The sequence below is a fragment of the Tauraco erythrolophus genome, chromosome 1 (genome assembly GCF_009769465.1).
Source record: "Tauraco erythrolophus isolate bTauEry1 chromosome 1, bTauEry1.pri, whole genome shotgun sequence".
NCBI classification, from domain to species: Eukaryota; Metazoa; Chordata; class Aves; order Musophagiformes; family Musophagidae; genus Tauraco; species Tauraco erythrolophus.
Genome location: NC_141465.1, coordinates 47,180,494 through 47,207,777, shown reverse-complemented (window position 1 = coordinate 47,207,777; position 27,284 = coordinate 47,180,494). Strand labels below are relative to the sequence as shown.

The following is a 27,284-nucleotide window of genomic DNA, read 5'->3' as shown; positions in this document are numbered from 1 at the left end:
AGAATATGAAAGCTAACGTTGCAGTGCAAGATAAACTGCTCTCTTCATTCAACACACTGAAGTTATTGACTAAGATTTAGAAATGAGAAACCTGCTGTCAGGCAGATTTATCAGAGAACACAGAGGATCCTTGAAAAAAAACCACCACCATGCATTTTCTAACTCACACAGATTTTATTGGTACTTTTGGGCTCTTTTCCTTAGTAAAGATGTATCTACTCCATGTAACAATGATTTGTCACATACGCTTGATGAAAGATAGAGACTTAGCAATGGTATCCAGTCATATGAGCTTAGACAGAACTACAAAAATTTAAAATACAGTGGAGCTAGCAATTACCAGGCATCAGAGCCCATTCTTACTCTTGCTTTAAACTGAAAATAATTTTGAATCCTGCATTGCAGAGAAAATCAGACCTCAGCTGCTTTGTCAAAGGAAACATCATTTGAGGAAGTATCATCTACTGTTCAATTGTTTCTCCCAGTTCCCCCCAAACTATACGTTTCTTAATATCAAGCAAAAAACCAAGCACTTTCTCCTGAGTTTCTATTTGTACAGCTATGCCAACAACAGTAACATCAGGCTATTTAAATAATGAATGACATAAAATAGCATGCAAAAATGTTTGCTATTATCTAGTGGATAGGAAATAAACAAACTTATCTAAATTAGCTGATTTTCTTTCTGTGACATTTCTGAGCTGTTAAATATTAATTGAACTCCTGCATGCTCTCTTTCTTTTCCATATAAAAGCATGGTGATTATTATCACAGACTGTTCCATCAAGAAATAATTAGCCTTGTATTAAGAAGATGATCTCATTAGAGGCTGCCAGTGACCTTGTTCTAAATTTCAGAGTTCCAGCATCTTTTAATAGCATTGTTAGCATAATCTAAGAATTTGTATTAAGTTCCAAAAACTGCATTATGAATATAACCCACAGAAATGCTAGAACATCATAGCTTTGACCATCGAATTACCCAAAAGCTATATTCTCTGTTGCTTTATATTCTGTAAAATTCTTACCAAAATATTTTGAGTAACCAAAATGTGATAATAATGTATGAACAACAAATTTGTTTCCATTTCTCTCCTGGGAAATTTTAGCCACTATACCTGGCAAAGCTGATACCATAAGAAAGAGACAGAGTACTGGCAGATTTTGAAGGCAATAGGAATCTTAAATGACATGCCGACTTTGTAAACATCCTGTTTGCCATAATGATTCAGCATCATTTGGAAAAGAAACAAAAAACCTGACATTGCACCATCAGATATTGTTCTGGACAAACAAGTTTGACAAATAGGAACTGACTGAATCATTGATGAAATTTTGAACAGAAAGACTACTCATCATTTTCACAAATCAGGATAATTTGAATAGGCATCTATTATCATTTCCAATTCCATAGTAGACTTCTTTTGATGAAGGCCATCCCCGTCAGCTGGTTACATCTGCTGAACACGATTAGCTCTTGTCTTCAGCGATCAAATTAAGACCTCACCTGATGAAGAGTAAGGAATTTTACCATCATACCCATCTGACCCAAAGATGCACAAGAACTAGGTAGAGATATACCAGAGGGCATGGGGAATCAGCATCACACAAAGCTATGTGCTTATCTCTTGTAATAAAGCATGAAACAAAATCACAGTTGTGCAGGTAATCAGTTCGCACACAGCTATGGCCCTGCTGTGATAGCAAATGTAGCAGACTTGGGTAGAGCAATCATCTGAAGTCTGACAAAGAGAACAATGACTAATTTCTGATGATTCCTCATCTAAATGGCGTATTAACAGGAATAAAGACACTGTTGAGACATGAAAAATCTGCCTGGTAGAAAGAGGGACCCAGACAAGGGAGATCAGGCAATGGGCTGGAGGAAGAGGAATATCAAAGATATCGTAAAGAAATGAATGCCCTTAGATAAAAAATGACCAAATTCAAGGACAACTGCACCAACTTGCTGAATCATACATGATTGATCAGTTGCTATCTTTGGTTTGTATCTGCTGAACAGAAAGTAAAAGACGAAGATTTATAAACTGTGGGAGTGAAGATTTTTAAAGTTTGAATCAATATCAGAACACTTATCTTAGTTCCCACAAGTCATAAGGAAAAAAAACCCTAGCCTCTTCTACCTCCAACGTTCCGAAAAATCAGACAATTAAGAATGAATGCTTTCCACTGCGAAGATATGCATAAATCTACTAGTCATATCTATCTATCAAGTAGACAAACATGATCTATAGCAAATCTTACTTTTATTGAATCAGATCTGCCACAGGAACATTTTCAATCATCTGTGATCTCCCACCATACGAATATTGCACCTGTTCAGAGAGAAATTGCCAAAAGAAATCAGTATTAGCACAGGAGGATCAGTAAAGTCCTCCAGCCATTAACATGTAAATGATGTTTCCCAATATAATATCAAATCTCAAGTGTTAAAAATTGTATAAACAATTTCTCTTATGAAATCATACAAACTATATATATTTTTTTGAAATCTTCACATCTTGCTTTACACTCATATGAAGTAGGGTTGTGGACTGGCAATATCTTCTATCCAAGGATAACAACTAACAAGAAAAAAGAAACTATAAATATTAAGCTGCTTCATTCAGCCACATCAGGCTGTGCAGCACAAGGGGTAGCCCTTTGAAGTACAGTTCAGTTCTCAAGATCTGGAGCTAAAAGTGGTGCTTGAAAATCATCTGTCCTGGAAATTACTTTTGAGAACTGCAGGCTGCTCTGTGTCTCCTGTGCCCACCAACTATTGGTGAGGTGTTAGGTCATAGTCTTTATACTCTGACTAGAGTATCCATGAAGATGTTCACAGCTTTATTGCGGCCAACTCTCAAACTGATTATTTTTATTAGAAAAAAAAAAAAAAGGACATGTTCTTAGCTCAGGTTCCTAACATGAACTGACCTATGTAAGGCAAACCTGCTGTTTTGACACGGATACTTCACAGGTGCTCTGGCTGACGAGGGGCAGATAGGGTTTGTAATACTGGGACACTGGTCAAGATTTACAGTTTATCCACTGTGTGGAAGGCTGTGTGGTCATGAAGAGGATGCTTACAGCCTGCTCCTTGAGGCAGAACAAAATCAGTGCTGGTTTAACAGAGTGCTATGCTGTATGAGGAAGCAATTCAGGAGCTACTTCAACCATCTGTACAGTTCAGGTGGACCATTACAGTGACATCCTCATCAGTTCATCCTGTGAAAGATATCCCTATTATCCAGAACAGCTAAATGTTGTGTACACATAGGTGAATGGAAGTGCTACAGGCTTTAACAGTCTGCTAAACGATGAACTATGAACTACTTCATTTTCTTCGAAGTGTTACCTCACTTTGACTTACTTAAGCTAAGTGCACTTCTTTCTCTAGGGTTCGAGGCTGCCCCGCAGGTTTTAGGGTGGAAATTTGATAGGTCTAATGCTATCATGTGCATTTACTTCAGATTACAGTGAGTATGAAACAATACCTGTTAGACTGAAACTATTCTACATTAATTTTCCATTCTGCAGTAGGATAGGGGTTTGTGCACTTAGGGATTTCAGCGGTAATTTAAAGAAAAAGCAAAACAAAACAAAACAAAACAAAACAAAACAAAACACAACACAACAGCTGTTTGGCATTAGCTTCCCTTGTGTGCTCTTCTCCTTCACTGACTGAGCCCCTTTTTCTTGCAGTTCAGGCAAATCCATTTTCAAAGACAGACTTTTAAAGCTGTAAAAGGATCCCAACACAGGAGCTAATACTGAAGAGCTACTCTGCAGTAGATATTCCATGCTTTTTCTCATATACAACTTAACGATTGCAGAGGATGCAAAGCCCAACAGCTGAGCAAGCAAGATTATCAGCTAAAATGAGTACCTGAAGCCTCAAACTAATATTCTCACAGAACTGGATTCTAGAACAACATTTGAGCCACATCTCTCAAATTCCCCCTTTTCCTTTGTTTTTCTGTAGGATCTGACACCCATTTCTCCTTGGAGCACAACAGCTTTGGAGGACCTTCTTTTAGACGTAATTTCAGTCATGATGTGCCTAACAGAATTAGGGCAGACGGGTAAATGCTGAAAATCGATAGCAAATAAGAAAGATCTGTAATTTGCTTTGTTATAGACACTGGTAATTAACAACTGGTGAAAAAGCATGTGCAACTACTCTTTGTAGCACATCAATCTAATAAAGGCATGTTTCTATGAATGCTTGTACTTTTCCTTTACTTACAGTTTTCATATGAACAGTGACTTAAAAATTTCATTTGTTTTAAGAGTCAAAATCCCACCTTTCTGGCATGTATTTTTGGTAACCAGGTTAAATACTGCAAACAAATCCTGAACTTTAACAGAATACTTTGACCTCCTTTCTATTTGAACAAAGCAAGACTGTTTTGTAATGTAATTGGAACATAAAAAACTATCAAGAAGAATGTGTAACATGCCGCTCTTCTCTTTAGAGAGATCCGAGGCACAGCAAGGATCAAAGGTGTTGGTTTTTTTCTTGTTTGAGTTTCAGTTTCAAAGACCTCATATACTACATGTCTCTATTGCCCAGAGAGGTTGTGGATGCTCCCTCCCTGGAGGTGTTCAAGGCCAGGTTGGACGGAGCCTTGAGTAGCCTGATCTAGTTGAGAGGCGTCCCTGTCCATGACAGGGAGGTTGGATTAGATGATCTCTAAGGTCCCTTCCAGCCTATGCCATTCTATGACCTGAATTTCTGCCATACACTGAGATTTTCACATAAAAATATTAGTAAGGTAAATGAAAACATATTTGTCCTTCAGACGTGTGCAACCAATGCTATATACATCTCTGTAGTGTGCCAGTCTCCATATCTCTCTACTTGTGTCTCAGATTTCTTCTTTAATCTGATCTTTTTATTCTCTCCAGAAGCAATCTCCTAACCCGATGAGTGCTTAATGGAGCATCTATTTCATCTTTACCCATCTATTTCTTCTTTCACGCATCCTTGCCTGTACTTTAAATTCTCAGCTAGACTCGGACACTCATTCTGCAAACATTCATGGACTCCGTGAAAGCACCCCTTTCAAGTGCTTTCCCCCTTCAACGATTTCAAGTTACGCTGGCGCGTAAACATTTGCTGAATCATGCCACGTTTTGCTCCAGCCTTCTTTTCCCCTGTTTAGCTCATTTCAGCGCCCAGCAATCTACTAAAGAATACCACTCAGAACATACCTAAAAACCCATTTGCTCTCCTCAAGGCTCAAACACTTATCCTACCAAGTTATGTTCTGATTGTATCGTCTTCAAACTGGCAAAATTTACAACCTCTCTATGCCAAAACCCACATCTTAGCTAGTTTTAGGTGTGAACCTTCAATGAACTGCGAGCAGGTTCAACTCCCCTAAAGCTCTGCAAACCCTTCTAACATCAGAGCTTTTGAAAGCGTGGTTGAGACTGGTTTTACTCTTATTTCACAACGTGTCACGTATGGTAATATCTGAATAATCACTTATCTACTTCGGTAATAGATCAAAGTTGAAGAGATTAATTATTAGACATGTTGATAATTAATTTTAAGATAAATATATTTACTAGGTCTAGAAAAAGATGCCTACGATATTAAGCCGCTAACCAAATTTGATATTATCTTAATTAATGTATTATTAACACATTCTGTTTGGTATTTACTTGCCAAATTACATTTCATTGGCATTACTATGCTTATGAGATTATTCTTTCTTCTGTCTAAAGTTTTTGCATGACTTAGATACTCTTGCATGATGACTGACACATACACTTTTCTAACATTATTTGATACTTGTCCTTTTGAGGTCCACCCACACCTTCCCGTTAAGGCACACCTCAAACGTGACTACTCAAACTCTGATAGCAGTTACACTGCCTTGTAACAACGTATGGATACTGTGCACTAACCTGGTTACTGTATGGTATTTTGCTTTAGTCACTACTTTAGCTTAATGTGCTGCTGTAAGATAAAACGAGCAGTGGTAAAAAGTATATTGATATCTGCACTACCTCCTGGACCATTTTAAGTGGAAATCTTTAATTCTGAATACCTTCATTTTCAAAATGCAAAATGCAATATCTCCTCGTAACACTTCACTGTCTGCAATAGTTTCATTCCATGGGGGCAAAATACCTGCTCAAGTTAAGCGGGACTGGCAGTTCACTCAGAACATCTGTCTTCTGTGTTGTAGAAAATTCTCATTTTTGTTTCTTTTCTTGTGATAAACTTTCTAGCGATAAAACACAGACGGTGTATTTTAGTTGCATTCCTTTTTGTTTGCACTGCTAATTTCTATGCCAACTCAATAAAATTCAAGTCTGTGTTTTACACAGTATACCCAGCGAACATAGAAGAAAAACACAATAATGTTACAAAAGCTATTTATTGACTGGATCATTTCAAAACTTTCATTTTACTATGCTTGATTTCAGTGAGACTGTGCCACTAGTAAAACTGCTCATGTGCTTAACTATTTTAAAACGATTCCCCTCCATCACTTCCAAATACCACCACTAGAATAAACTTTGTATATTTATATTAAATGCATATTGGTCTATGGAACAACTTGAGTTTTCAACCAATAAGGTGTAGAATTAACCATATTTGCATAATTTCTCAATGAGTTGGAATTGAACTTGCTAGATTGGGAACTACTGCAGAAAAGCCATGATCAGATCTGATTATTCTGGGAGTCTGTTTATGATTTCTTTTAAACGCTGGAGACATCTCAAAGTTGTCTATGTCAGTGCAGAAACTCCAATTTGATTGCATGCAGGGCCGAATAAATTTCCTGCAATTATTCAGCTTTCATGTTGGAGTGAAATTCTTTCCAAAGCTCTTATAAGGCTTTGGTTAACATGAACAGCTCTCACCAAAGGGTAGGAGTTTAAGGACGATGGAAAATCTAAACCTCCTTCTAAAATCATCACTGACCTGAGATGAAGACAAAGAAATTCACCAGAGAACTAGTGAAAGCAAGCATGCATTACCTGTTCTCACTTTCCCCTCTGCCCTCACAATGGCCAAAGATCAGAGACTGGCCAGGGCTGTCTCCCTTTACTTGCTTGCTGATCTAACCATCTCCTGAGGTACAGCCCCTTATTCCTGCTTCCCCTCAGCAACGCCATGTTATCAGTGAAAAGAAAGGGAGCTGGAAAGAGCCAAGGAGTTCAGAGCTGAGATGTTCTTCCTTCTGGTGGGATGGACAGGATGAAGAAGCATATATGGAACAAAGAAAGAGCTGACAAATCTAAAAATGTGACTGAAAAACAGCATTAAAAACACTTAAATTCTAGCAAAGAGAGGGTTTGATGCATTCAAAGGACAGACACTAGTATATAAAACCACAACTTCTACAAAGCTTTCCACGTGGAAAAGGCAGACTGTGGTTGGTTTTATGAACTCTTCTCCTAACGGCAGTCTCAGCTCTTCTGCAGAATGGTCTGTGAACACACCAGACTACCACACCAGAGCTGAAGGAGGAGCATTTGCAGGAGAGAGGGCATTTGCAGTCCTTCTGAGTAATTTCTCACAAACCAAGGCCAAGGAAAGTTTATCTGGAGCACACAAGAAAAGGTGGACTGGAAGCCACAAACTGCAGAGGTCTGTCCCACTGCTGCTGTGTTGATTCCTGAAAAACCTTTAGAAATAATGAGAAAACTGAGGACATGATAGTGCATCTTTTTCACAGGGGCAGGGGGGGAGGCAGGAGAGCACAAGGCCGGGCAGTTCAATTTGCATAGTTTGTGTAGGCAAATAAATACTTTTCCTTAACTCGTGCCAAATCTGCACACTTACTTGCTTTCCGTGTTCAACCTCTGAGTGGAAGTTTCTAAAGTAGGAAAGGCCCAAAGAAATCAGTTCTTAAGATTAGTGACCTCATGGCACATTCCACTTCTACTAACAGCAAAAGAAATGACGAAGAGGAGTGAGAGAGATCGAGAGAAGCATAAAATCAGAGAACTGGTATGACGGCGGACTAGGAAGGAAACATAGTGGCCTGGAGAGCACTTGCGTGAAAGTCACTCTTACAACGAGCCTCATGAAATGACTTTGTCGTCGTGAAATCAAAGTTAAATTTCTGGAGGAATGTTAGTGGTTAAAGGGAATCCTATGACTCCCTCGTCACTGAAGTGCTTCCGCAATCCGCTTTAATCCCACCACCGCAAATGAGTTTTATTCTGCAGCACACTTTCCTGACCATCTGCAGCACAGCCTCTCCAGAGGCCTCCACAGCTCTTCCACCCGCTCCTGACATGGAGTGGCCTGTGAGCTCCTCTGAGGGGGGCTTCACCTGCGGCTGCCTGTCATTCAACAAGTAACATGAAAAGGCCGCGCGTGGACATCGCTACACCTCTGCACGACGCACGGACACACAAGCAGCTGAAGTAAATTTAGCGAAAGGAGCAGGAGGAGGAGGAGGAGCAGGAACGGCTCCGCGCAGGCGCAGCCAGCCCCGCGTTCCGCGGCGGCAGGAGACGCGGCTGCCTCATTGCGCACGCGCACCGCGGCCACGCCCTCCCCGTCGCCGTGCGCCCTGGGCCGTGACGTCACTCCGGCGCCTGCCCTCGCGCGGCGCCGTGCCCGGAAGGGTCCGGCCGGGCAGTACAGCTGATGGAGACAGGTTCCGGCGCAGGTTTAGTTCCGGGGGCTCCTCCGCATGAACCGCGGCCGCCGCCACCGCCTCGGCTGCAGCGATGATCCCGATCCCGGTGGTGGTGTGCGTGCTGGGGGGCTGGTGCGCCATCTACCTGGCGGATACGCTGCTCAAGGTGAGGGCTGCGGGCGCAGAGCCGAACGGGGAGCCCTGGGCCCCGCGCAGGCCGGGGCGGGAGTGCTGCTTCACCCCTCGCACCCCGCCGGGGCCGGGAGGAGGGCACCGGCAGCCCCGTCCCCTCCGGGCGGGGTTTGGAGTCGCCACCGGGGAGAGGCCACCCCGCCTCGCCCACCCTCCGAAGCACCGGGTCTGGCCACGACCCTTCTTCTTCCTCCTCACACGCAGGTGGAGGTGCCGCTCCCCTGCCCGAGCCCGCAGGCCTGAGCTGGCGGCATCCGGCCTCTCCGCAATTCAAATTTAACGGCCGGCGCGAGACTTGGGCCATCTCCTCCCGCAGCCGCTCTCCTCCTCCTCCCCCCTCCCCGTTACGGGGCCGCCGCGGCCAGTCAGGCTCGGAGCGGCGGAGGCGGCCGCGGGCCTCCCCGGCCCGCCCCGCTGAGCTCGGGGCTGCCGCCAGGCTGTTTCCCGCTCCGCAGCTCCGGGTTCGGTGCGGGTGACGGGTCGTGCCTTCCCCCCACGCCTTCCTGTCCTCCCTCAGGCTGCTGGGGCGATCCTTTCCTTTGCCTATTCGTCCTAACACCGCGGTGCCCGGGGAGGTGGTGTTTTGCTTCCGCTCATACACTGGCGTTGAAAACGCCTCCCAGCCGGCGGCAGAGACTTCGGGGCTGTGTTAAAAGACTAAAGCTGTGAAAGGTTAGGGAAGCCAGGTTTTAGTCTGCTGTTGAAATGGTTCTGGGGCACTTTAATGTACTTTCTGGAGTTTAAAGTGTTATCATCTCTTAAACCCTTAATTTATAAGTTTTCTGTGTAGAATGTGTTTTGGAATGCTGATTTTCCTAAAATCACTCTTTGTAAAAACATAACATGGACTTTTTGGGTTTTTTTTTTGAATGTCCTTAGTTTTAATGAAAAAAAAAATAAGTTGAGACAAAGCTCTGTACAACTGCTTTTTAAAGAAATAAACTTCAGAGAGTATTGTAAGACTCATCTTTTCCTCCTGATGTAGAGAGGAAGGTTTGAAAGGAAAATACGCCACCAAGGCATCATTCGTTATATCTAGGGACGCATTTGTCCATTGCACGAGTTTCATTGTTTTTTTTAAAGCTTGAGAGGTATGATTTGTAAGATAATTGAAATTGCAAAGTATGTATACAAAATAGGATGTATGCTGGTTAAATACGAGGAAAACGAGAGGTTTGACATGTAATTCTCTTGCTTTTTGACGTTAATGTTACAGTCCAGGAGTTGCATCTGTTTCTGCCAAGTGCAGACAGGGGCTGGCAATTTCGAAGTAAAAAACGTTCATTTTGTCACTCGTGTAAAATATAGGAAGAAATGTAAGATATTTTAGGTGATGAGAAAACTTGGAAAAATAAGTGGCTCCCCCTGCTGCTAATCATTGGAGAGCAAATGTAGCTCAATAGATGATGAGAGCTATTAATCGCCAAATATTAGTCTGTACATAATAACAATTAAAAATACAGTAATTTATCTGAAGGTTTTTCAAATTTTCTTACATCAAGTCTATATTAGGTATTTGGAAACAAATGTGATATTGTTTTGAAACAGAAGGTTGGCCGAATACCAGAAAAACGTGCTCCTAACTGTAGTGAGACACACCAAAAACCACCAGAAGGGTCAGCCAAAAGGCTGGTTTTCTTTTGGCAGTAACTTTGTGTCAGAGTCTGAAGCAAGAGCTGAATTCAGGTAGCGGACCTGTTGTGCTACGATGCTGAGACCCGTTTGCATCTCTCAGGTTCTGAAGATCTCTTTCAGCGTTAAACCTTAAAATCATTCACTTTTGTAAGTAAGAACAGCCACTACGTGTTACAACCTCTGGTAGAGCTTAGCAGCAGCAAAGGAATAAAAAAAAAAAGAAACCCCCACAGTGTTTGGAGCCAACTTAGTGCCTGATTTATGTTGAAAAAGAAGGGGGAATGCCTGGAATGCTGTAGCAAGCAAGAGAGTCCAGGAGTTAAATTTGAACTTTGATCTTTTAACTAAAAGTTGACAAAGGTTATTAATTGTTAGGAAATATGTTGGGTTCTAGTGAACTTACTGGTACATCTCATGTGTGTACATCTCAATAAGTTTCACTGTGAGCACCACAGCCGAAATAGAATTTGGATTAAATAACCAGATTTATATAATTAGGAAACTCCATGTTGCTTGTTTTATTGCTGGTACTGTAAATCTCCCACCATGTTCATAACCCAAGACTGCTAGCAACCATAGCAAAAGGCAGGCCCTGCTCAAATCACTTACAATTTAATTACACTGAAAGGAAATACGGAGTGTGAGTGAAAAATAATACAGGAATACTTTTCCATGAATGATCCCGTTGGTATTTTTGGTAAGAGAAGGATGCGTGCTCTAACTTGCAGTTGATATTTATTCTGTAAACTGGTTTGATGCGCAATGTCTCTTGCTCAGTTTGTTCCCTTAGTGGTTTTGTTCAGATGTCAAACATTTTGTTAAGCAGTCTGACTCTTAGAAAGTCTACAATGTAAAAGGTATAACTGTGTGTACAAATGCGTTTTTGCACAAATAAATTCACATATTTTAATATCGCTAGGCTCACCTTACAAGGTACATTTGTGCTAGCAAGCTAAAAATATGCAGAATCAAGGTGGGACTTGGAATTTTAGATCCCTCTTTTTGCTCTTCATTGAACCACTGGCACGGAAGTTTCCATTGAAGCTTGCATCCTACAAAAGAGAATCACTCAGGCAGACCCCTAAATTGCAGCTCCCCAGCATCCTAAATCATCCCATTTCATTCTGCCTGAGGGATTAGGAATGAGCAAAGGGTGGAAGGTTGTCCCTCCTTCTCCTGTCAGAAATAAAGGATGCATTAGACGTGTTCAGTCAAGGTTAGCCATCAGCTTTTAAGGTCAGGAAGCTGAAATGGTTCAGAGCTCTTGGACAGATTTTGTCAGCAAGGAAGAATGTTAAGGACTCCTGCTTGCTGGCAGATACTTAATGGCACTCTTGGAGTTTTTAGCAGACGTTTAGTATTTTGAAGGCTTGCATAAACAAAAACATGATAATACCTAGTCACAAAACATGATAATACCTTGTTAATTCACTGTCTTGTTGGATAAATGCAATCATGATATTGCTATTATAGTAAAATTAATATAACAAAGATTACTTAGAACTCAACTTAAAGAAGCAGAGCCAAGGCCTGTGTGAAGGAAGCTTAAAATGAAACGTGGGATACCAACATATCTCATACCAGGGCATGAGGGTACACGTGGTAATGTGGTGATCCTACTGGGCTCAAGACAGAAGAAGCAACGTTTGCATAGAGCTTTTTAATATATTTTGCAAAGGGATGGAGTCATTTAGTGATCATGAATAATTTGCACAACTTGTGAGAAAAATGCAGCAGGAAAATTATTTTTGGTACCTTTTTTTTCACCCCATTTGACAAATGTATGGTCAGTAAACCATGTTTCTCATGGAAAAGTTCATATTTATTTATGCCTAATACAGTGGGGCTGTGATGTGGTTGGAATGAATTTGAAGGGATGAATTTGTGACAGTTTTAGGGGGAAAGTGTTTTTTGCATGTGATAAAAATAAAACATTTTTAAAGTGTCAAGTCAGTATATCCCATTAGTTATATTATAATATGTGGTTGGTTGGTTGTTTTTCTTTTGTCTCTGCGTGAATGAATAGGATGCGTTTACTTAATTCCCAAAAGACAGTTTCTTATGTTAAATGTACTTAATGTAATATGTATTTTTGTTCTTAATTATCTGGTAGATTATGTGAGGAGGTATTTTTCTTTGTTTCTTTGGCTTATGTACTATTACTTGTAAAAGTTTAATCATCTTTGTGATCTCTTCTGTTAAAGTTAGCAAATGCTGGGTTAGCAAATGCTGATCTGGTTGTGGACACTAAATTTAGTGGTGTCATAGGGAGTGACTACTGCTGATTAGGGGATTCATTACGATGAAAATTTCTGTCGGTGCCCTCAGCTGACTGAACAAAATGTGACTAAAATCAGTAGGGTGAAGGAGGAGGAAATGAGACAGGAATATATAGGCAGAAAGGATAAATGGTGTAATAGGTGAAAAATGAATGATGACCTGAGTAAATGGGTCTCACATCTTTGGAAAATTGTTACTTGAAATAAATGTTTAGTGTTCAAATTTTAATTAATTCAGCAAAGTGAGAAAAGCGATGAATACAGTTGTACAAGATGAGATCCTTGCTCCTCACCACCACTGCGGCAGGACAGGAAGAATGCAAGGAACTTGGCAAGTTCTACGTTTGTTTAAAGAACCAGGGACAACAGCCAGAAACTTGTGAGTGGAGCCTGTAGTGAAATATGCATTCCCTCTGTCTTCAGTAGGTGCTGCTGCTCATAGGGAAACTTGGGAGCAAAGCTCTAGGTCAGACCGATCCGGAGTCTTTGTCTGGATTGTGTCAGAAACACTCCTGCCTCGGGAACTGCTTGAAGTCAGAAGGCCTAAAGCTCTGTTGTGCTTTTCCGGAGCTATAAGTCCTCTTTCACCTCCAGGGAAAATATTCCTTCAGTTGGGTTTCTGATACTCACTGCCATGAAGCAGGCCAAGTAAAGCCTACTGAGAAGACAAGCGCCATATAATGTAAAGTAGCTATTGCACAACTATGTCTATTGGTCTATAATAGCAGATAATACTGCAGTTAAGTATGAATTGTATAGTTTCTCATAAAGTGAAATCTTTGGAAATACAAGGAAGACATTCTAGCAGTATCTTGAAATGCTGGGAAATTATCCTAGTGAAATCGCTGTTGCAATACAGGTTGATAATCTTAAATTCCTTCTCAAATTTTCTTAATATGATCAAGTATTTCAGAGTCTCTGTAGACATAGTCTCTGTGTTTGAAAAGTAGAACTCATTTTTACCCTTACTAAAGAGTATCCACAGTATGGATCTATATTTCACCAATATTAGAAAGTTTTTTCAGCTGAAGCCAAAAGAAGCATTTTTTTCTTTATTGTAGTTTTAAAAATGTTTACTGGAATATAATTGCACATTGAAAAAATACCATAAACAGTTCAGTTTTTAACCTTCTAACCACACAGTTAAAAACTACTGAAAGTGATTTAACACAAGGAAAGATGACGTAAGATCTTGTTTGTCAAGTAACGCTGGATACCTGATCTTTCTCACAATCCTAGAACTGTTGCAATTTACATCAAAATAGTGGCATGACTTTTCCATGTTACATGTCACATCTACCTATATGTCAAAATATAAACAATGTGCGGGACATTTACCTGAAGTTATACATCTGGTTTTATATAAACAGACCACATTACTGCTTGGTCACATAATGCAAAATCTTCCTAGAAGTTTTTGGTCAAACTAGTTTTCCATTGTTTTGCAGTCATCCAACTCTCTGAAGGCATCTTATGAAGACTGGCTGCTGACATACGGCTTGAGCGTCTCTCCTTTTCACATGCGATGGCAAACAGCTCTCTTCAACCGCCAGTTCTACAATTGGGGGAGATGGAAACCCAGATTTCTGTATTTATGGTATAAATTAAGGATTTTTTTTCTTCTGTCAAATACAGTCAACATCTTAACTATATCAGTGCCTTTCAACCTTAAAAGTGTAATGGGTAGACATGGTTATTTCACAAGGCTAATGATAAAGCCAAACTAGTGTGGTTGCCATAATTGTACTGTGCCAGTATAAGCCTTTCTCCTCTGCTAGAAAATACATAGTTGTAATATAGGTTGCATACTGAGATGCTATAAAACTGTAAACTATTTATCCCTATAGTTTGAACTGTACATAGTTCTTAGGAGTACAGCTATTGCATGTAATACTGCGTACAGAAGCAGGTCTGAAAGCAGCTTCTCATGTCCTAGACCTGCCCATCACTGTACTGTGAGCTCTCCCCTGATCGACAGAGTTAACAAAGTATTCAAACAATTTTGTCCCTGCTGTTACTCATTGCCCAGACTTTCAGCAACTATACCTGCTCAGAAGCACATTGCTTAGCTTCTGTCTTTTCTGCCTGCACCTTTCCCTGCTAAGATTGCATAGGCTGCTGGGAATGGGTAAATAAGCAGGGTGGTTAGTATGAGTGCTCCTGGACTGGTTTGGAAAATTATTACTCATTTGCCTTCCGAGCATTACTTTATATCTGCTCCGAAAATATAAAATGAGTAAGGTTTGAATTTCTTTTCATTTCCTGTATTGCTGCTCTCAGTGAATTAGTAATAAAAGAGAGGTCTGCTTCATATTGGTTTCTTTCATACGTAATGGTTTTACTATTTCAGCCTGAAATAGTTCTATATCAATCACAATTTTTTAATGCATGTGATTTATAACAGTATAATGTTTCTACCAGTCTCTTTAACAAGTACATGCTCCTTAAAATAAATCCACTAATTCCCAGTGAGCTTCATTAAGGATGGTCAGACAACAATTATGCTATTGTGAGAGGAAGAAGGACTGGTAGTGAATTGAAGTGTTTTAGCTAGAAAATAAACTTTATCACATCTTTCAACTATTGGACAGCGTAAAATAATAATAATAATGCTGAATAAAAATTCACCACTAGGTGGACTGATGTAATTTGAAATTATTTTCAACACTGATTTTAATGCAGAATAAATTGGTGAGAAGAACAATGTGTTTTAAATAATGTATTGTAATCTGATCTTGCAGTTGTACCTTTTAGTTGTCCTTCTTTTAGAAAGGTTAAGACTCATTTATTTTTCTTTAGCACTTTTTATTGTTTGTGAGGAAGATGCAAAATTAATTGAAAAAGCTTATATAAACACATATGTATGCTACACCATCATTTGATTCAGGTCTCTAAATATGTGATGGTGTGGTGCAAAAATGGCAAGTTATACATCGTTAGTTATGTTTTTATATTCATAGCTAATGACAAGTTACATGTATTGGGTAACTGAATAAAATTTAGAATGTGTAAGAATAACATAAAAATATTTGAAAATTAGTCAAGATATGGTTCAGATGTAAAACATTTATTAAACAAGGAAAATATATGTTACTAGTCAATGTTACTAGTCAATGTTGTTATTGTTGTTACTTTCCTTTAGTTAATATTTTTGTACTGGATTGTCGATATGTGAAAGGTAGTAGCATCAGATAAGTTTTGCCTTTTGAGTTTGATATGTTAAGTTGTATTAAAGTAGTTACATGTCCATAGAATATACCCTGTCTTCTTGTGGCTGTGCATTATTCAACTGTGATTCTCTTTGTAGGTTCAGCATAGGAATGGTGTTTGGTATAGTTGCCATGTTTGGCTCTGTTATTCTTCTCGGAAAGACGCTGATGCAAACACTGACACAGATGCTCACTGAGGCACCAAAAGCCCAGAATGATCGTATGCTGCAAGTTGTAGTAAGTGTTCTCTTCTCAGGTCTTTATTTGAGAGTTGTGAACTGGTCTTCACCAGCTTCTTAATTGGGTATGTGATGGCTAAATCCTCCCCTGCAAGAATAACCCAACTCCTGATATTTGTCTACAGAAAAGTTTGCTGATTTGTTATCAGTCTTAAAAATGGGAAGTGGAGATAGTAAAGAGAGGAAGACAAACGCAGGCAAACATGTGGATGAGTTTATATTAAAAATTCCAAGGAGTGAAAATTGGCTAGTGATTTTGAAAAGCCCTAAATTATCAACTGCTATTGATTTCAGAACCTGTCATGAGAGTTAGCTTCTCTTTTAGGTGAATCTTAAACTACCTTCTTTGACGTGAAGTCTGAAAGCATCTGGTGCTGTGTTCTAACACGCTATAGTCATGATGGTATTAAGTTGGCAACTCTTGCTATCTGTCCTCCCATGTGCTTGGAGCAGAGGGCCAGTGGCAGCGCGTTATCTGATGCATTAGTGCCACCAGCTGATGCTGTAATACAAGCAATGGGTACTTAACAAATGGGGAGCAGCTGTCCTCATACAGTGAGGTACGATAGTCGTGCCTGTTCAGATAAATATCTTGGTCATGATCACGTTCTGGACAGAATTTGTGAAATTATTTGGTTTAACATGAATGAAAACAGTCTTTTGAAGAATTTCTTTTAGCTAGATTGTTTCACCAACCTGTTGTAGAGTTCTGCTGCATGGGTAGGTGAATGCATATAATTGAGGAATGTGCAGGGCAGAGTGAAGGTGGAATCAAATGAGATCTGTTCAGTTGGATCTGCAGCCTTTCGTGTCCCACAAGGGTAGTTTTTAGAGGGTTCTATAGACAGGCCAGGAATCACTGTCCGTAGCATCTCTTTTCTGCCACTGGATCACAATTCAAGTTGTGATCACATCAGCTGTTAATGACTGCACTGGAGTGCACCCTGCTTCGAGCAGGGAGAGCTGTGGAACAGACAGGAGAACTGTCCCAGAGCAAGCAGCAGAAGTGGCCTTGTCCCACTGCAGCATGGCCACTGAGCGAGGATGGGAACTGAGAGGGAGGAAAGTCCATCAGGGAGGAAAGTCCATCAGGGAGAAAGGGGATGGTTCCTCATGCTCTGACTTGTGACTCCTTTGAAGCTCGTTTGGAAGGAGTTGGTGTCTCCTGACTAGTGCAATGAAGGACTTCAGAGTGGTGGGAATCCACAGCAACAGGAGGAATGTGAGGGGCCTGCATATTATGTCTTACATAAATTAAAATAGTATACTCATTTCATGTGCTTTTTTTTTAAGGTTAATCACCGTATGTAGACTGCCAAACTTGAACAACAGACAAAAGCTACCCTTTTTTGACCTTGTAAATTTGGGATAGTCTCGTGTTTTGGATGGGGAGAGAGAAGAGAGACTGACAGTTCCAGTTGAAGGCTCATTTTTTCAACTTTTAGGGCTCATAGAGTTTTAAGTGCCATACAATTTTTTTTTTTTTGAAGGGTGGATCTTCTCTATAGGTACATGACTGGCTGCAGGAAATTGTAAACTAGTGCTCACAGTTGCCAAGCCTGTCTCATTTGAGTGGAAGTCTGTACATTTCTATAAACTTCTCGAGCTTAATATAGAGTAGGACACATTTGGTCAGAGCTGTGAGGAGTAAGTAGGGCAGGGAGAACAGTTTTGCACCTGGAGAGCTTTTCAGCCTTCAACAAAAGAATATATATTTAATGTATTTTAAAATACATTGACTAAATTGGGAGAAGAGGTACAAACTGATAGTGCTGCATGAGAACAGCCCCTGTTCTGTTGCAGGTCTGAAGAAGCTGAGTGAGAGCAGCAAGTTTAGGGGCAGAATGATTTATCTTTGTACCTCTTGGTTTTCTTGTGTGTTTTGTTTTGTTGTCATGCCCACTTCAACAGGTGCCTGGTGTAAATTTGCCTGTCAGCCAGCTGACCTATTTCTTCTCTGCAATCCTCATCAGTGGTGTGATACATGAAGTCGGCCATGGGGTGGCAGCTATTCGGTAATACAAATTACTTTTCTCTTACTATGTGCCAACAAAACCTAATATTCCAGAGCATTTACCTACAGGTGAATGTTGTTAGCACTTCTTTGATTTATCTAGAGAGTCTGTTTATTCTGTATTTCATAGCTTTCTTAGATTTTAAGTTTGGAAGGGTGTACAGTTAAGGATACAGTTTTAATACAGTGTCTTGTTCTGCAGATCATGAGAAAGAAGTTCTGCTTTGCAAATATACTACACTGCATCAGGTTTAAAATAACACTTCTTTTAAGTGCTCCTGTTTTTCACACAGCAGTTGCATTTCTGCAGCTGTGACACTTGAAGAGGACCCATGTGCTCTTGCACAATAGTACTTTAAAATAGATTTTAAATTGATTTGTTTAAACATTGCTTGTGAAGTAGCATATGAACAGGCTGAATTGTAGAGCCATAGAATGGTTTGGGTTGGAAAGGACCTTAAAGATCATGTAGTTCCAACCTCCCTGCCACAGGAAGGGACGCATCTTCCCCCAGATCAGGTGGCTCAAAGCCTCATCCAGCCTGACCTTGAACACCTCCAGGGATGGGGCATCCACAACTTCTCTGGGCAACCTGTTCCAGTGTTTCACCACCCTCACTGTAAATAATTTCTTCCTTTGATCTAGTCAAAATCTATCCTCTTTCAGTTTAAAGCCATTGCCCCTTTTCCTATCACTACAAACGCTTGTAGAAAGTCCCTCTCCAGCTTTCTTGTAGGCCCCCTTTAGATACTGGAAGACTGCTATAAGATCACCCCAGAGTCTTCTCTTCTCCAGGCTGAACAACCCCAACTCTTTCAGCCTGTCTTCATAGGAAAGCAGTAACTCAGGCAAATGCGATTTGCCCTTATCAACCTCAGTGATGTGTTAATTTTGATCAAAGATGATATTTTTAATGTCACTTAACTATGATAATTACTTCACAAAAAGTTATTTGGCATGTTTAGTCATTACTGTTAAATGACGCTCTAGCATAAGAGGGTTAAGTGGTGGTTACTGGGACTGATATTCAAGTGTCCTCTGCATTTCTCTTGGACATCATCAGTATCTGTCCCATGAGCATGAAGATTGAAATTTTTTCTCTGGTTTTCTTGAGTGTAGAAAGTCCTGACTGCATCTTAACTAATTTCTACCTTTTTTATAACCCCAAAAGTTTTCAGTTAAAGGGGAGGTTTGGGACCCTCTGTGTTTCATATACTCTGTTTATCTTTCAACTTTTTTCCCCTAATATTCACAGGCATTTTTCTGTGAAGGATGAAGCTCTTGCCCTTGCTCATCCCACCACAGGAAGAAGCAACAAAATTTCTTTTCTCTCAGTGCCTTCACATGGTGCTGGCTAACTGCAGAGAAGCCAGGAGTAACTATAGAGTTCTTTTTAAGCAGAACGAATAATTCTTATACCTTAGTGGTGCGATATCTTCATTCAAGATCTAGAGCAAAGGCCCTGAATATTCAAGCTTGGGTTATGTTTTTGTCAAAAAATTGATTCCCAGCTATTTCCAGGGGGAAAAGTAGTTTGTCCAATGTACATGGCTGTTGCTGCTGCTGTTTTCTACTTGATTTTTTTTTTTCCTCTTGCTAGCACAGGTTGGATCTGTAACCAACTCTCATGATTTAGGCTTTACTAAATAGCTGTGCTGTGAGCAAATTTTTTTATTTTGTAAAGTCGCTTAGACTCACTGAAATCTAATACACTTTTGCCAACTTCAGTTCAAGATAGTATTGGCTGTGAACTGCAAAAGCTTAAAATATTTGAGCCTTAGCTTAGTTAAAGCTTGTGTCAAAAAAGCCTTTTTCTTCTTCTTTCTGTACCTCCTACCCAAGTCATGAAATCATGTAGAGGCATTGGACTGCCTAATACTAGTTGGTAGCGTGGGTAGGTCTGATGAGTTAACTCCAGGGAAATAATGTATTACTTCATTCTGATTAATTTTGTATAATTGTGTCTTCTGTTGTTGTATATGTGCAATAAATAAATATGAATAACTAAAGTACTATGCCCAGTGTACTGTCTCAGTAAAGATATGGGATTAGCTGATAGTGCCTGGTTTCTCTGGGAACATGATTGTCTTGGAATAATAATTGAAATGTAATTGTCTTGGAAAATCATTGTCATGCCTCTGTAAGTCTCTTACGAAATTTCTAGCTTCATAAAACCTTTACATAGTTATTCCAAAAAGTGCCATTTAAAAGCAGTTGCAAAACATCTGGAACAAAAATATATATATGATCTGTATGATAGTGTCAGCTACTAATATATTTAAATAGCATTTGTCCTTTTAATCTCTTGACGTGTTTTCATTTTTTCAGATGACGTTTACCTCATTTTTGTTAGCTTACAATTCCCTTTAAATTTCATTTAGAAGAAACAGTCTGTAAGTCTTTCTTTAAAAGAAAAGCGATTTGGTCTTCCAGATAATTCTTCATAGATTAGTTTGAAACTGCATCCTACAGGCTGCCATTTTTTTTACTTAAAAGAAAAAATCCCCCACATGTTAAAATATACGTTAACTTGAAAGTAAGTTTTTTTAAAAAAAAGTGTTTTATGTGTTACTATTACCAGGAGACAGAAAAGAAGTTGAACGTATCCTTTATTTTTTAGCGACTCACAAATGCATGCTACTTAAAAGTGGCAACTACTGCAGAAAATATCCTTTAATTATCTTTCAATTATTCATATTATGAAAAATAATTTAGTTTTAGAATTATAATTTTAGTTATTCTCATAGTCAAAAATATGTGTGCTATGTAGAATCTCTCACTTTTTCATTTGTTTGTTTGCAGTAACACCACTTCATTTTTCTTTTCTTCTCTTTAAGAGAACAAGTACGATTTAACGGATTTGGGATTTTTATCTTCATTGTCTATCCTGGAGCATTTGTTGACCTCTTCACAACCCACTTGCAACTGATATCTCCAGTCCAGCAATTAAGGATATTTTGTGCAGGTGATAGTTTGTGCTTTTTTGTTAAATCTTTGTTTAGCACAGTTATTTATTCTACGGGCATCATTTGTGAATCCTTGATGGGGGATTGAAGGTTTAAAATGGAGAAGTACAAAAGCTTCTCTTTACCTAAAAGTGATCCTGTTCTGAACCTAAATTGTCATTTCAGGAAATCATGTCGTTACTGCCCATATTATGCTGTTTTCTGGAGGAGAGACATCAGTTCCTGGGAGCTTAAATGAGTACCAATTTCATGTCACAAAAAATGTTACTCTATCCTAGATTTGATTTAGAATAGTTGTGTATAAGAAAAATGGGGAAAAAAATGTGAAAAAAATGTGATTTCTGACCTTCTTCTCTCATTAGAAAAAGCTCTTACAGCAGCTCAGGAGCAGAAGTTCCTTTGTCCTTTTTTTTTTGTCTTTTTTTTTTTTTTTTTGCATATTGTATGGCCTAAGTAGCAAAGCCTTGGAGCACACAAGCTGTAAAATACTCAGCCAGAAGACAGGTGGCATGATAACATGAACGCCCTTGAGCAATTCACTGCCATTTTCTGCAACAGGAACGATCTATTATGTGATTTTCAATAGTATTGTGAGTGAGTTTCAGTGACGTGTGAGTTATATTATTATACAGGTCACTGTGATTTGATATTGCCATCAGGAGGAAATAAAGGCTAAACCACAAACATCCAAAGAGAATCACAGTTTATGGCTCCAAATAACCTCCAAATGTTTTTCATTTGATGTTTTTTGAAGTCTCTGGCTACAGGGATGTAGAGCCCTGTTGCTGGGGAAAGTTACACTGAGACTGTGTTATGCTACCTGAACTGCTTCTATTATTGATTTCTAGAGACAAAGGTGGTTCCCAAACTACTGAAATAAAGATAGAAAAGTTAGCATCTTGATTTAGTTCTTGATACTGATGATTTTCTGTTGCAGGGGACAGTAGGACAGCAGCCAAACTGTTGTACTGTTTAAACGCTAACATTGTTTCTCAAATATTGTAAACAAAACATTGTAAAGAGGGTATTAAGCTGGGCATACAGAAGCCTTTAGCAAAGCGTATTTTCAAGCTTTCATAGATCAGGTAAATGATAATAAACGACGCTAGGTAAGTAAATATATCTATATTCCAAATACGCTAATGAACCAAAATCATTCACTGCAATAGGCTAACTTTTATGAAGCCCCGTTTCTCAAATTAATCAATTTCCATTTCCAGCTGCTGTGAACAGAAGAGAAGACAATTTTCAAAATGCGTTACTTCCATATATTCCTGAGAAATCATCTAGAAAAATAAGATGATAAGGTGTAATAGAAAATAGTTGCTTGCATGTTTTTGATGACAAGCAAACACCTATAATAACTTTTCATGTTTCTTGGGAAACATGAAATAGGGGAATGCAAGGTAGGAACAAGGATATTGCAAGACTGGTTAGCAGCAATGGCTTGTTATCAGTTAGGTATAACAAATATATGCTTTTTTCTTTTTTTACAGCTAACGATTGGTATGTTTCAGAACTAAGATGTTGATAATGATAAAATGTGATATTCAGTAAATTTGACTCCCGTTTTTCTTAATTTTCAGAGCAGTTGAATGAACCTGTTCTCAGTGTTTTCAAGATCTGAGTTTTCAGACATGCTTTCATGTTTTGTACGGCAGCTAAGAGCCAGAGTAGAGACTGACACTGAATATGCCTTACGTAGTCTACCTATACTCTGGAGATTAAAGAGTATATTTGTTGCACAGCAGATGGCATCGTGAGTTCAAGAATAGCGAATGAGTGTTCTTGGAAGACTTGTGATATTTTTAGCATTAATTCCATGCCTAGTAGATGAAAAGTGCATTTGTGCAGCACTTTCTTGTAATGCTTTTCCATGAGATATGAGTAAAAAATATAGAAAGAGAAATCACCTTAAGAAGCATCTACTAGTGGAAATGGCAACAAACCCTTAGTTAAAGTACTCCAAAAATGTCTCTCATTTCTGCAGCATTAGAAATGTAAAAGAAGACCAGGTGACATTTAGAGATAGCCAGGGGAAATAAGAGTCTGCCATATGTTATGATTCCTGTGTTATATACATTGCGAGAAAGATAATTTTAAAATGTTTTTAAATGTATTTACTTCAGTTCCCGTTCTGTAACTGCACTGTAAATATAGCATTGAATCAAACCCTTCATAACAAGATGAAGCGCTGTAAGAAGGAAATAAGGAGTCTTCAACATTGAAAAGTTTTCCTGCGTTGGTCATACAAACTGTTTGTCCAAGAACACAAATTAAATGAGAAAATTTGTATAGTACTGGATGTTAAAGGAAGCCAAGTGTGTCTTATGATAGTGGTTCATTTATTCCCGTGGAGAGCAGCATACTATAAAGATTGCGGTTGCAAATACGTTGCCCAGAATAATGTGTCAGGAAATGCTGATTGCCCAACTTAGTTTCTTGATGTGGTTTTAGGTCCAGATTTTCTCATAAAAGAAGCCGTTTTTCAAATAATTTTCTAAACTTGTTTGGCACATAGGCGTGTAATTATTTTCATTGATACGATGGAGATAACTATGAAAAATACTGAATTGCAACTAAGTTTCAGACATCTTGCTGACTAGGATAAACAGTATTTATTCACATATAAGCCCATCTGTTAAGATTCTTAAATTCAACAGTTTATTGTGGTAGAAGGTGACAAGCAATACATTTCATTCCACTAGTTTTTTAATATTTATGATTGATGACAACTTTGTAGATAGAAACTGTAGTTTAATAATTTATTCAGAAGCCCAGTTTTTCTTCTACATACTTAGAAAAGTAGTGTTATGTGATGAAATACCAATATGGTAGAATGACACCTTAAAAATAGATTTATCACTTCCCTGTCTTTTCTGATAGTATTCTCAGAGGCCTCTCTAAAACTCTTCTACAAAGTGACATCACAGAAACTTAAGCTTGTGACGTAATATACGTATTCTTCTTCCATGCCTGTTTTCACAAATCAAGTTTTCATCCATTCTTACAGTAATTATTTCAGGAAAGTTAATTAGAAGGTAACTGTAGAATCTCATATTTCAAAACCACCTTTTTGTTATTAGTGGTTATTTAGAAACATGATGTTTTTTCTTCTTTTTAGGAGTGTGGCATAATTTTGTTCTTGGTGCTGCAAGTTTCATTGTTTTGTTTCTGCTGCCAGCCATTCTTTTCCCTTTCTATTACACGGGTGTTGGAGCACTCGTCACTGAGGTCGCAGAGGTAAGAAAAGACCTTTACTGTTTTCATATTACATACTTTGTAACCTGAAATATACTCGTGTCTCTTATTATCACAATCAAATTTGGTCAGTGCAGCACTCTGCAGAATCTAATCTCTTGCACTTTTTGTCTACTTAAAGTTTCCGTCTCAGTCTCATGTTTTTTTAGTATTAGTAAATGGCATGACTGTTTGCAGGCTTATTTCTGTTGTGTTTTTTTAACTTCTTTTCAATATTGGCACCAAGTAAATCTACTGGAACTGCATTATCATGCTAGTTATTGCTATCTGGTTTTAATGTTAAAGATTATTTTGAGCTGATTTCCTTGCTTGTTTGGTCAGCTGGAAGCAAATTACAGATAGACTGCTGAGTTTCTGGAAAGGACTGATTTTTTTCTGACTTAATCAAATACAGCACAGTTGTAGAGCTGAAAGGAGCTGAAAGGATTCAGTCTTTCTTGGATCTAAAAGTGCACTGATATAACTCCGGAGGAGAGTGACATTTATTATGCTTTATATCTTTGAAAGTATAGATACACTCTGCTTTGTTGAAAGATTCAAGGTATTAATTTAAACTTCTTGGTCTTAAAATGGTAGGAAAAACCACAACATTAACTTGTATGAAAATAATTACTTAAATTTGAAGAGGTCTCCCAATACACTTGGACATTTGCTCTTTTCTTTTCTTTTCTTTTCTTTTCTTTTCTTTTCTTTTCTTTTCTTTTCTTTTCTTTTCTTTTCTTTTCTTTTCTTTTCTTTTCTTTTCTTTTCTTTTCTTTTCTTTTCTTTTCTTTTCTTTTCTTTTCTTTTCTTTTCTTTTTCTTTGCTCTAAATAAGTTTTTATTTGTAGAGGATGTTTGTTTTGTAATGCTCTATCATAAGTTGAAATAATCAGTTCTAGTGGAGCTGGAGATTTTCTCTTTCTCTGGAAATAGTGTCTTAACCTAAAGATTTCATGGCTATTTGGCAGAACTATAAACAAATCCTTGAAGTTTTAACCGTAACAATATGACTGACTTCACTGTTTCTTCTCAGGATTCTCCTGCCAATGGACCAAGAGGTCTTTTTGTGGGAGACCTTGTCACTAACCTACAAGACTGCCCAGTCTATAGTGTGGAAGACTGGAATTCCTGTCTGGGAGACATTTCAGAGAAGTCACAGGTCGGCTACTGTATAAGTGCAGCCACCCTACAGCAATTAAGCTTTCCAGCTAGAGGTATGACTTTAGGTGCTCTCTCCATTATTTTATATTGTAATTCTATCATATCTTAAAGACTCTTTTGGATTTAGGATTTGTTGGTGAGAATGGGTTTCTCATAAGTCAAGTCTGCTATCCTGTCTTAAGCTGTGACCAATATGCCATTCATTTTTTTGAAATCTGAAAGTAAGGAAGAGGTAGATAGAAGAATTTCTCTGGTCTTCCAGTCATCCTATACAAATATCCTGTATGATCTGTATAATGACATTTGCCTCTTCAGGATATCGCATAGCTTGGTTATTAGCAGTAATACATTTATCTCCTCTATTTTTAGTTCAGTTATATGGATCAGCTCAGTGATCTTTTGCAGATGTAAATTCCACACATTACCTTACTGCTTTGATCAGCATGACATTACAAATTGTATGGCTTAACCCAATGACGTGCTTTATTATGGCTACTTCTTCTGATGTGTCTCACTATATGGGTTTTATATTGCAATTGCGTCTTCAACCTCACAGCACCATTGCTCATAAACTTAGTTTTGTGTGAGTCGCACATAGTGCTTCTAGAAGTCAGTATGTTTCTTTCTGTTTTCATTTGTACATAGACTGCTTGTTGCTGTAACAGCTTACCCTTGAAAAACAAAAAAAAATGTGAACTGAACTAAACTAGAAGAATAAACAAAAGTTAAGTAGAATAAAAAAGAACAGTCAAGTTAAATTGGCTTAATGTCTTGTGACATGCCCTAAAGCTCTCTAGAGTTTGTTTCATGCAGGCGCCCATGGAGACTGAATTCCAAAGGTAAGGGGCTGCTGCTGAGCAAAACCCATATGATGGTATTCAGAGCTTTAAAATTGTCACTGCATTTTTTCATCATAATGGAAGTAAACAGGAGATCAGACAGCTCGACTACCCATGTTTTTTGATGCATTATAGTGCTCTTGTGAGATTGTAATAATTTTTTTTTAGTATGTAAGGAATGTAATCTTACATCTGGAATTAAGAAAATTATTTAAACTCGAAATTAGCAGAGTATGGGTAAGATCCTACTTTTAGAGACCTAACAGTTTGGATTATCCCTCTGAAGAGGGGGGCAATTTTGGCACATGCTTTCAGCTGGGCAGAGATGGCAAGTAAGAACCAATTCTTAGATGCTGGTAGATACACATGCTTACATTCTGCTGTTCCGTGTTCTGCAGTTTCAGGACTCATGGATAATAAAAGTGCATATTCTGCAACTGAACCAGTCCTATTTAGATGGAAATACTAGAGACTTAGTACTAGAGACTCAATATTGCTTCCAAGTTTGGTTGCTGCATTGTGTTAACAGCCCATTGTCCCACTGCTGCATTCTAATCAGACCAGTCTGTCTGCGTTTTCAGAGCCATAAGCCTCCAGCAGTGAGAAATATTCCTCTGAAATTAAATGAACTCTGTTCAGTCTCTCGCAGCTGTCATTTGTCAAAATCTTGACAGTTCACAACTTGACATATATACAGAATATCAATAAAAATGTATCTAGCAAATGGACCCTATCTACTTGACCATAAAACAAATGGAGAGTAAACTATTTCAGTATGAGGCTAGACAGAAAACAATGCCCCCAAGGACCTCCCTGAAATTAAAAAAAAAAAAAGTGGTTTCAATGTAGTTTATAAGGAAACTAATTTCATGGTCATTCTCTATTCAAAAT

The 27,284-nt window shown here is 38.7% G+C and overlaps 1 protein-coding gene across 3 annotated transcripts in view; it reads left to right on the top strand.

Annotated features, from left to right (window-relative positions):
• Positions 1 to 8,634: 8,634 nt before the first annotated feature.
• The window catches only part of MBTPS2 (membrane bound transcription factor peptidase, site 2), a 30,664-nt gene continuing 12,014 nt past the window's right edge, over positions 8,635 to 27,284 (top strand). For all 3 annotated transcript variants that reach the window (XM_009980703.2, XM_086618848.1, XM_086618856.1), the window contains exons 1-7: positions 8,635 to 8,783; positions 14,172 to 14,320; positions 16,031 to 16,169; positions 18,083 to 18,186; positions 21,023 to 21,150; positions 24,276 to 24,394; positions 25,427 to 25,607. In XM_009980703.2, coding sequence (XP_009979005.1) covers positions 8,709 to 8,783; positions 14,172 to 14,320; positions 16,031 to 16,169; positions 18,083 to 18,186; positions 21,023 to 21,150; positions 24,276 to 24,394; positions 25,427 to 25,607 — 895 coding nt within the window. In that variant the 5' untranslated portion in view covers positions 8,635 to 8,708. The remainder of the gene's footprint in view (positions 8,784 to 14,171; positions 14,321 to 16,030; positions 16,170 to 18,082; positions 18,187 to 21,022; positions 21,151 to 24,275; positions 24,395 to 25,426; positions 25,608 to 27,284) is intronic.